Source organism: Melanaphis sacchari, unplaced genomic scaffold, assembly GCF_002803265.2.
Source record: "Melanaphis sacchari strain LSU unplaced genomic scaffold, SCAv2.0 Contig21_pilon_pilon, whole genome shotgun sequence".
In the NCBI taxonomy this organism is placed as follows: domain Eukaryota; kingdom Metazoa; phylum Arthropoda; class Insecta; order Hemiptera; family Aphididae; genus Melanaphis; species Melanaphis sacchari.
In genome coordinates, this window is record NW_020271096.1 from 1138084 (window position 1) to 1150253 (window position 12170).

A 12170-nucleotide genomic window follows, 5' to 3' on the forward strand; every position below is an offset into this window, starting at 1 on the left:
GCAAAAGATACATTTATTTTGCTATAAAAGGTGATGCCAGACACAATAATAAATCAATTAATATTAATCTAAAACAAAAACAAACATTATGAAATAATAAGTATTTAAAGTTAATAATAATATCGTCCTGTATATGTATCACATATTATGTGCTTGTTTTAAATTTGTTAAAATAATTACTTCGCAATAAATTATTAGAAAATAATATCTTGAATATACATTTATTGAAATTTCAGATTTTTTTTATTTTGTGCTATTTTTAAATATACTACTCTTACGTATTCAAGTTATAATATATTTCAGATAATAGTTGTGCGTGTTAATGAATAAATATGGCAACATGAAACTTTGATTGAAAATAAAATTATATGTTATATACTATATTATCATATTATACGTTATATAATGATATTAAAATTACCTACATATTATATTTCAAAAGACTAATACTGAAATAAAATAAATAAAATATTATAATATTTTACAGAAATAAAATAATTAATTATTAAAAAAATTAAAAAAATTAACACAATTCATAAAAAAAAAAAAACAGTGGGTAGTTAATGAAAAAAAAAATTAATTTTTATCTTTTAGTGCTAACAGTAATTGTATCATTTACGTAATTGTTACAAACGTAGGGACAGTAACCACGTTTTTAGCGTTTGCATATTATTATTATGTTATACATATAATTATTACGATACTATTAAAACAAGATCGCCCATTCGTGCAACATGTAGTAATCGCATGCATAATAAAGAATAGGTACCTATTACGATTTCGTAGCCCAGGCACATGAAATAATACATTTAGAGAAAGTTAAATGCACTTTAGTTTTCTGTGCGTAAAAACCGCACATAACGCAAAAGCCCACTTACCCGAGTAAAATTAATTCTCTGTACCTACCAAGTCTATGACATACTATTATTATTGTCATTATTACACGTTCGTTGTTACAGTTTCCTATAACATCGGACAAATGTATCTATTTCGAAACATTGGACTTAACTCTAAAATCTATTTATCATCACTATTTGAATCTCGCATTTTCGAAATATCAATTTGACTTATCAAAACATTTTTAACTTCAACATAAATATTATGTAATGCAGTTCCATGTTCGTTAGATAAACGCATGACCGAACAATGTCTTAACGTCAGTGAACGTATAGGTAGGTACTAGACACTCATATACAATAAAAATGGCTGCACGCAGAGAATGAGATCCGAATCGCTCTAGAAACGTAAAGACATTATTGGTACAACGATTTTGAAAACAATAACATGCTCACGTGCTATAATGTGTTAATTAAAATGATAGTTATATTTACATATTTACATAACTATGTATCAAACATCGACAATGGAAAGCCATTACAATAGTCAATAAATATTTAACAATGTATATACAGTATCCCGTTACTTATTATGATATATTTATAATAAATATAGATCACAAAACAAGAATTTGATAGTCAAATTTTAAAACCTTATTTTTTTATTAAGAATTTTTTGGTTTAAAATGTCTTTAAAAATAAACACCGTTGTGTAAAAGTTTTATGCAAATAAACTCTAACGACCCACATTTTAATATTACACACAAATAAATTACTATATTTTGTTGTTTTTTTTTTAACTGATTAAGTTTCAAACATAACGCGATCTTTTACACGTAACTTTTTATTTATACAATTATTCTTTAAATTACCAATTTTAAATGACAAACTTCTAAAATTATTTAATGTGTTTATTTTGATTTCAGTATATTTGTTGTTGTTTTGTTTCATTTTACAAAACGTATGTTTCCCGACGTATTTAAATCAAATTTGTAATAAACTAAAATTATTTTAAATTTAATAATGCAACTAAAAAAAAATGTGTACGTTCACATATTGGTTAAGGACTTAAATCTAGTCATTCTACAGTAAAATGTAAAAAATGTAAAAGATATATGCGCATAATGAATATATAGAAATATTTTGACGGTGAAAGTAAGCTGTCATCTCCGGAATCTAATCATGTTATTTTGCTCAGAAAATAAGTTTAAAAAGGATGATGGCACAAGAGGAGTATTTGGCTAAATATGTCGAGAAAAATTCAATTTCACATTAGTTTTCCCTCGATGTATTGTTGACTTCGGAACGAATCGTATACTGATGTACTGATGGATTTAGCCCCATTATTTACACTGTGAAAAACTCTATGGGTAACATATGCATATCATATCATTTATATATATATATATATACATAAATAAAAATATAAATGACACTCAAATAAATGTGCCATAGAATTTATCATTCTTCATACGAGAATGTTTTTGGCTTAAACTTTTTTATTTTTTGCAATAAGCGAACTAACTTCGAAATATTTATTTTTTTAATTCCTAACGAAATACTAAGATAATTCGGTTTTTCGAATAATATAAGTATATAGTCTATTTCGTATTAGTACGTGGTCTATAATGATAGTCTATACCTATCTAATGTTTTCGGTGGTTAATATGATAATAACAAACAATTTGATGAACATTTGCAAAAACAGTCGAATAACTAATACATTTACATAAAGAACGTAGAAACATAGATAATATTCTCAACTTCAATGTTTTTAAGTGGTTGATTCACTCTGAAATTAAATATACAAACGTGAAATTAGTTCTCATTAAGTATGACTATGCGCAACAAAATAGACGAAATGCCTAGCTGTATGATATTGTCATTTGCAAGGATGTGTATTACGGTTATCATAAATTTGTAAATACCGACATTAATTGTATAACCATTAAGAGACATTCACAATAACATACACTGACTAATAAATGAGTGCCAGCAAACGTGCTACCAAACTACGTTTCACATTGTGACAAGTAGTCGTGATATGGGTAAAAGTAGACACACTGCTACGCGTAATATCCGAGTAGGATGTTTAAGTGACCCGGTGGATTTTCTAATCACAAACTTTTTGTTGAAATACAGCTGTATGAACTAATTATTCTATTAAATCCCGTGTATAAGGTACACCGAATAACATACATCTGCCTACAACTTTAAATGCCTTAGCTATGACTTTCCTTAATGCAAAATAATGTCATCCAGCGAAATTTTTGACCTAATAATATTAAATTATGTAAAAACTAGAGAGGCAATAAAATAATACTATACTATAATTCTAACCATTTAAAATTATTTTAGATGTCATTATGTGGTATGATTCAAAAAAATAAAACTATTAGCATTATATAAGTCGTCATTTTCCCGCCTCTACCCGCAGTATTATGTTAAACTAGTGAATTGAAAAAGTTACCATATTTTATATGCGCACTAGAAAATCGAGAATTATGTTGAGTCTCAGCAATCATAGATTTTGTTTTGATCACGAACGAAGTTCAAAAATAATAAATTATTTATAAGCATTTTCCAGTAAATTATACAATTTTGATTTATTCGTAATAAAGTTTTAAACTTTTCAAAACTCTAAAAAGTACTTTATGAATATAAAACATTATTTTAAAACCTAATAACTTTCATGCAATGTTAAACATAATTTAATAGGGTTTAAATATTTTTTGTAAATAAAACATTATATCGATAAATAATTACAGTACAGGTACTAAAATGTTAATGTTTTTAATTTTCCATTGATCTAATTATCAAATGTAAAGAGTTCATCTATGTCAGTTAAAATGTCAGAATAACATCTTTGGAAGAGTATCTGATGATTTTCTTTTCTTTTTTTTTCCATCCTCAAATTATTCAATTGTGACACACTCTACCTGATGTCTCATTATCAGTATTTGAATTAAATTTCAAAACAATCTCGGAGATACATAGATAATAAAAAATGTATTTTGACATCAGTTATCCTATGTTTACATCTCTCTGATACTCAGTTCGATCAGTGAAGTTGGTTGTAAAAAACATTCATAAAAAAACATTATAATAATCGTTTTTGTTTTATATATAACATGGATACATGTAAGTGTTTTGTAATTTTGAAGTCAAAATAAATTTAAAAAAAACATACAAAAAACTATGAACAGTTATACTATACAATTTTGAATTTATTTGTATTCTGAGAAATCGTCAAAAAAATAATTATTATGTATCTGATATAATGTCGTAGGTGTTGAGCTTGATCGATTTAAATAAATAATTACGCATTTTTGTTTTAATACAATTTATTGGATTGAATCAATGGCAGATATATCCATACAAAAATGCCAGTACAATGTTCAAATTTATTTTGTAATAACCTTCACTACATAATATAACCACCAACGTCCTAATTTAAATCTATTTTAATAAATATATTGATTAACATTCGTTTTTAAATAAATATAATTTGATTGATAAACGAAAACTGATAAAGTTATAAAACCATCAACGAGATAACTCTGAACCACGACTATTAACGTTGACTAATAGTGCATTATCAATGTTAGCTGTGTGCGATCACTAACCGATAGTGATCATCTATATCAGAATGGGTATGAAAAAATATATTCTTCATAAACTCATCGAAACAATTCAGGACAATAAAAAAGTTTTAACCCAGAGATCAGAGCTTTAGTCATTATTACGATATTGTACTCGTACAACTGAATCATGTCGACACAAAACGTACACATCAAACCACGTGCGATCTAAATAAACTGTGTGAATATTCGACGGTTGGAAAAAAAAAACACAATTATTATTCACAAAATGACGGTTGTATCCTTCTCGACAAACCTTGCAGGCAACACAACACGCACGATCGTGTGTGTATACTGTATAATGTTGCTCGCCGTATAATAACAATGTATGTGAAACCGTTATTGCTCGAACGACTAAACGCATAATATTACAAATGCATAATATTATCATGATATATGTATTTATATATATATATTATAAACTCCGAAATCCTTTCGAAAACGTTACAATGTTATAATATAAGCGTCCTACTAGTGTAAGGATGTCGTAGTATAATATCATATAAAATTATTATGATGACGTATAAAATATACTCGCGATACAATCATTTAACGGCCGCTGCTTGAACGTATCCTTTCCCGTATCGGATCGTCGGCCTCAAGTCCGGCCCGTCGCGAATTCCGGTCGTACCGGCGGCGGCGTTGTGATTACCGCAATAATTTTAAACCGATAATTATTCGGCGGCGTCGCAACAAAACCGTTACCGCCCCCGCGCGCGTCGGCGAGGGTATTACTTCCGGCCCGTCGGCTGTAATGTTATTATTACGGACGTCTCCGAACCATCCCGTCACATCGCGTCTGCACTTTCCGTGATATAATATTACATCATGACGTTGTAACGTACGTAGTCGTAATAATGTGCGATGCACGTCTGATTAAAATACAATAACAATATTAAAATGACGCGCCCGCGAAAATCGCATTATTGTTATTATTATTATTATTATTATTATTATAACTTTCGTCAAGTCGATGCGGACACGATAGTGGCTTAAAATAATAACAAACGTATACCGCGGGTCGGATATATACACAATAATTAAAAATTTAATGTGAGCTCTAATTAAACTCTTTAATTTAGTGAGATCTACCTACGTCTTTGGGGACCACTTTAAACACGATTTAGTGACATGTAATTAGTAGGTTCGAGTTATGTGAACCGTTAAAACGATAGGTTTACTTATGCTACACGGCATAAGTATATTTTATACTCAGTCCCAGAGTATTTTAAACCGTGACCACGATAATACGTATAATCATTCGTCAAGTCATCGGTTGTCATTTAACGATCGATATACTATATGGTAACGACGACGGGCAGTCATCTCTGGGGACGATATTAATAGTGCATATTATGTCGAATGTTGCATCTGTTATTGGAGCTCTTAGATGACGGTATTAGGTTTGGCGCGTGTCCATATAGCCATACGCGAATTAGTCGTTTTTCGCGTACACACCGACGTCAGTGCTGGTATACCTTATTACAGCTAGTGAATTCGCGTTTGCTCAGAATTCGATTACAAAACTTAGTTCTACATAGATCTCAACGGCTGTATGGTATCATGGTTTCATAACAACATATTAATATAATTATTATATTTAAACAGTATTCGAAAAAAAAATGTCTTCATCGGCACGGGCACCGCTACGATTGTATGTTGCGCGTTAATAAACTGTTTAGTGCCTAACCTACCTATGTTTTATTTATGCAATCGTATAATAAAAAACGCAGTAGGTTTATCATAATGATATGTAATAATATATTCATTCATACGGAATCGTATTTTAATTTCGTCCACGTTAATATTCGTCTATCGAACCCCCACAACGCATATTTACAATTACGTAAAACCATTTCAATCGCACTAGAAAAACAATTATTTATTTTAACAATACATAATCGTCAGTTTATTGACCTCAACATAAATATATAATTTAACTTAATTTATGTGCATTTATTGAAATTATAAGCACGACCTACTTATAATCAAAAATTATACTTAACCGTACGTATAAAATATAAATATTTATAATAATTCGTTTATTGAGAGGTGTACCGCGGGAAGTGTCTTTCATTGCAAACTTAATTTTCTTCCAATTAAATTTGTCTCTAAAAATGCCAAAATATCTAAATTTAATTTGTTGGGAATTTTCGTTAGAATTTTATTTTTGAATTTATTCGGCAAAAATATTCTTTATTCAATAACAATTAAATGAATATTGTTTTGTATTTTTTTTTTTTTTTTTTTTTTTTTTTTTTTTTTTTTTTTTTTTTTTTAACATGAGTACATTTTAAATGAACGTTATTATTAAATTATATTAATGTTAAATATATTCTGTATTATACTAGTTGTATAATACTTGTGGGTATTTAACTTCATCTATGTATAACTACAAAAATATAATATTAGACTTTACTATGGAGTAACATAATATATTTTTATTTGTTGTAAAAATGTATAGCTTATTTAATTTACCTCACTTACTTAATAAAAATTAAATACTTCTATAAAAAAATAAAAATACGTAACTGAGGTTTGATAGAGTTGTTAAATATTTAATAGCTGACATGTCTATGCATTTATCTTATAAATAATTTTTTTGAAAAATGATTAAGATAAGCATGTTTATATACATATATATGCATATTGTATATGTACAGAATATATATACATTTATAAAGATACTAAAGCTTAGCCTCAATGTTTAATTCCCAATGGAATAATTATATAACTGGTATTGAATATACCTATATATAATAACGTGTGAAAAAATCAAATAAATATGGAGCAAGGTCAAATCCTGACAATTGTTTTTAAATAATTATTATATCCTTGAAACGCATGCACAGCTATAATTTATCGACATCAATGAAACATCGTTGATCTTAAATGTTTAACGAAAGACGATTGTCATAGTAATCTGGAATTAAATCATAGACGGAGGAACTAAATAATTTTTTTGTGGTTCCAATATAATACGCACCAAGAATTACATAAATTAGATTAATACTATACAAGATTTTACTAATTTAAAAGTTAAAAGTTACCAGTACAAATTGTGTTTTTACTACAATGTTTGGTTGAATATTTTTGACTAAAATATTTAAATATCATTCAAACTACCTACATTTTTCGATTATAAAATGAAGTCCCGCAGTATAGAATAAATTAAACTTTGAAATATAAAAGTTAATGTTAATGTTTTTTTTTTTTTTTTTTTTGAGTTATAAACGCCAAACAGCATTACGTCAATAATTATATAAATGATTAAATTATGATAACGTGTTAGTCTAGGTGAACTAGGTGAATAGCATGTACCTAGTTATTATTTAAAAAATATAAAATATTTAAACGGTTTTAGTACAGTGTTTGTAAAACACTATAATAATAATTGTATGCAATCAAATTAATAGTATACTAGCTATATTTGATCAGACAATTAACGATTTATTATGATAGACAGTTATAACTGTTTTATACTCGTCTAAAGCAAAAATGATATTGTAATTTTTTATAATATGATTAATTTATGGTATCGATAGTGTAATAAATGCAAAAAAAAACTGTACTAACCAATAATCTATACCTAGACAGATTATTAAACCTAAGAATAAAAACAAAAATAAGTTGAAATAACTTCGACATTGAAATGGTGGTGTATTGTAATACGTGGATCTGATATCCTTCACCGGGCCAATAATATAGGAAAACAATTCAAACCAGGTCACAATAACAGCTATAAGTCTAGTCCACCACTGATGCCTCAAGCTCGTGTTATTGATATTACCTATATATGTTATAACTACCTACACTATCGGATTACAGGTAATCAATCGCAAGTATAAGTACCTATAATATAATAAACATGCATAATGATATTATACGCACACATTATTATAGTACTTATGTTATAGTATATGCTAACACTTTTCTACGAATATTACGTATGCCTATCCAATTAGACGGCGTCTAAATAAACAGATACCTCCACATAACGGGGCGAAAGTGGTTGCCCGTCGAGATTTCTTTTGACAAATTACACGAACAATTTTGTTTTGATTAGCAATTTTCATTACTATTACTTGTTATTATAATTGATATTAATACCGTTTTATTACCGATTTATTACCGGCGGGGATGAACCGTTTGGCCAATTCTTCGCCCTGGGCGACAGTTACGCCAATTGACTACACACCAATACGTTGATCGATTTACGATATTCTCCGAAAATGATGTTGTTTATCGTATACGGACGTAATTATACATTACGTACTCATCCTAAGGGTGTCCGAAGTAGGGTCGACGGCTATATTTTTATAGTATATAAATTTCGAATCGTTCGTCACTAGCATTAATATAATCTGTCAGTTCGATCACTGTTCATCAAACAAATTATTGTCGTATCAACTAAACTTATTCACACAATGGCGGCCAAAGTAAGTGTTTATTATATTTTATACTTTTTTCTGCGGTTTCTTGTAGATTTATATTGGATAAAGTTATATTTAATGTTTTTTTAAGACATACGTTTAAAAAAATAATTAAGCATGTGAGAAGGTATGGCTATTTTAGTGCTCGTATGTAATATTATTTTGTGGCGATACGCAATAATATAAAATAAATTATAGTTTAATTAAATAACTTCTAAGAAAACAAACAAACAGTTCTAATTTATCGTTTTTCTGGACGTGATGGATATTTTAGTACATCAATAGTTACTTCATGACTTGTTTTAATTTAATTTTTTCCGGTAACATCTACAGAGCAATTTTTTTACACGATTAGATAAAAAATATTTATTCAACATAATATTATTTGAATTTAATTATCAATGGCGGAATTTCTTATAAAATAATATTGTATTACCAGCGTCTAACATTTATAATATACAGTGTATAACTAATGTGTTTTTGTACTACTTAATTACTTTCAATTATAATCCTTAAAGAAATTTAAATTTATTAAACTCAAAATTTTTAAAAGCTTAGATTTTTTTTAGTTAAATATAATATATAGTTGTTTTTTTTAAATATTCTATTATACGTTAAAAAAAATATTACGAGATTTTGAAAGTAAATAAAATTTAAAATATTATTCTATACAATATTAAGTATTTACACGTATGTTTAATCTCAATTATCATTTGAATAGATTATTTTTTGTATGTATTATGTTAGTTATTATTATGAGCACAATACAATTAATATGAAACTGGAATATTAATGGTGCCAAGACCAAACGATCAACGCTATAATTTGAGTTTTTTTCAATTTTCATTAAAATATATTATGGTCTTATAAAGTTAAAATAAACATGTTAAGGGCACTCCCTTTTTTTTTTTTAACAATGAAATATTTAGAGTAAACATAATATTATATTATACTTAGGTATTTAATATACGTGACCAAACGATAAACCCTTCAGTTAGAGGACAATATTTGTCACAAATGAAAAAATCTGTAACAAGGCCAAAACGATAATTATTATCGATTTCAGGTTTAAATTTTACTTTCACGGTAGCCGTATATTATATTAATAGTTTAATAATTTATAACATTTTAAATTTAAAATAAAACTACTTTATAGCAATAATTTTCAGAAACCAGATTTTCTATGTCGATAAAATGCAATCATAAAAAATAATATTATCGGTGGAATTCTTAATTGAAAAATCACCATGACATTTTTTTCTGTCTTCTCTTAACTCATAAACTGATAACGATAATAATCAATAAAAATAATTGCATTTAACTGAAGTACGCGTATATAAAATAATCTCTCATAAACAAGTTGCAACAAGTTTGAAAAATGATACTTTGTGTTAAAAACCAATATAGATATAGTATAGATAATAAAATATACATATTAATATAATTTTCATCGATTTTATTCAAATTTAAATTTTCGATTTAGCTATACCGTTTTCACGTAAGATGAAAGTATGATAGTTAACTAATTTAATGCAATAAAATTCGTATTATAATAATACGATAAAATAAATGAAAATAATAGTATTTTTTCTATGAAAAAAAAAAAAAATATCTAAAAAAAAAATGAAATATATTGGGTTTCGTGTTAATATATTTTATAATTTGATTTGAATACTTTTGAAAAAAAAAAAACACAGCATGTTAAATCATTCTTAATTATTAAAATTTATCAGTAATATTTGTAAATGAAAAATATTTTATAATAACTATAATAACGGACGTAGTAGGTAATTTCAAAGTATATAATATCGTAATAATATCGTATATAATATATTATAATAGCAGTCGGCTTTTTTTTTTTATGTCGGCTGTACATATAGAAGTCGAAACCGAACCGGTTTTATGTTCCACTGATATACATCTGTCAAAGTGTGTTAGTTGTGCGCTTTCGTTTTTATCATAACGCTTTGCCTTAATAAGGTGGCTAATATTATGTACCAACGATATTATATTTTTATTGACACTATAGATTTTAATATTTTAGTATACCTGTAAATTAAAAAATTAACAACCATGTACAGCAAATCAATTTTAGTTTCTTTTCATAATAACTACGAACTTTAATGTTGATTTACTGTTGCCATTAGTTTTTTTAAACTATAAATTAAACCAAAAATACAGCAATAATTAGTGTTTAGTACACTTTGCTGTTATATTTTATTACATCGATCATAGTTTAAATCACGTATTTTTCTAAAGTAATTTGTTATAAATAGGAATTTTTATAAGTTGAATTATTACTTAGTATAATAATATAGTTATATCTTGATCAAAAATAATATATGATACAGTAAAACCACTTGTTTATTTTTCTTTCACTGACACGTTTTATTTCTATTTAACATTGCACAACTCTAATGTAGTGATTAATTATAGTTAAAAAATGCAATGTTATCTAACTATGGCTTATGGAAATACATTATGTATTGGTATGACACATAATCACATTAAATACAGTAATTTATGTATCTACAATATGTGTAGTTACTATTATATTTGAATAAATATTGACGATAAAGAGAAAACGGAAAATTTAAACATTTTTGAACAAAATTTACATTTAAAATATTTTATGTTGTTAATTTATTTTCTAATTTAATTTTTGAATTTATTATTCTAAAAATATAACAACATAGTTAGCGCAATGTTTATGAAAAAATTCAAACATTAGAAGAACAAATTGTATAATGTAATGTGTAATATGCTTGAAAAAATGTATTATAAAATATAGCAACAAGCTGCCAATCTAAGAAATGTATTATATTTTTTTATATTCACAGGCCTTAATAATTGCCTGTTTGGCCATTCAAGCCAACATCATTGCTGGATTAGATTGTTCGACTTCACATTCGTCTGGATATGAACAAAAAGAATATTCTTCACCATCGTATTCACCTTCCTCTTACTCAGCTCCATCATATGGCGCTAAGCCTCAGTCCTATTCAGCTCCACAAGCTTACTCTTCTCCTTCATACTCAGCTCCGTCGTATTCTGCTCCCCATTCCCAATCTTATTCTGCTCCAGCTTATGGTAAACCACAATCTTATTCAGCTCCTTCTTACTCTGCCCCATCTTACTCTGCTCCAGCTTATGGTAAATCACAATCTTATTCAGCTCCTTCTTACTCTACTCCATCTTACTCTGCTCCAGCTTATGGTAAACAACAATCTTACTCTGCTTCGTCTGCGTCCTATGAACAA

The 12170-nt window shown here is 27.3% G+C and overlaps 1 protein-coding gene across 1 annotated transcript in view; it reads left to right on the plus strand.

Annotated features, from left to right (window-relative positions):
• The first annotated feature begins 8810 nt into the window (after nt 1-8810).
• The window catches only part of LOC112594069 (DNA-directed RNA polymerase II subunit RPB1-like), a 4058-nt gene continuing 698 nt past the window's right edge, over nt 8811-12170 (plus strand). Inside the window, exons 1-2 of the mRNA XM_025338685.1 lie at nt 8811-8916; nt 11751-12170. Coding sequence (XP_025194470.1) covers nt 8905-8916; nt 11751-12170 — 432 coding nt within the window. The 5' untranslated portion in view covers nt 8811-8904. The remainder of the gene's footprint in view (nt 8917-11750) is intronic.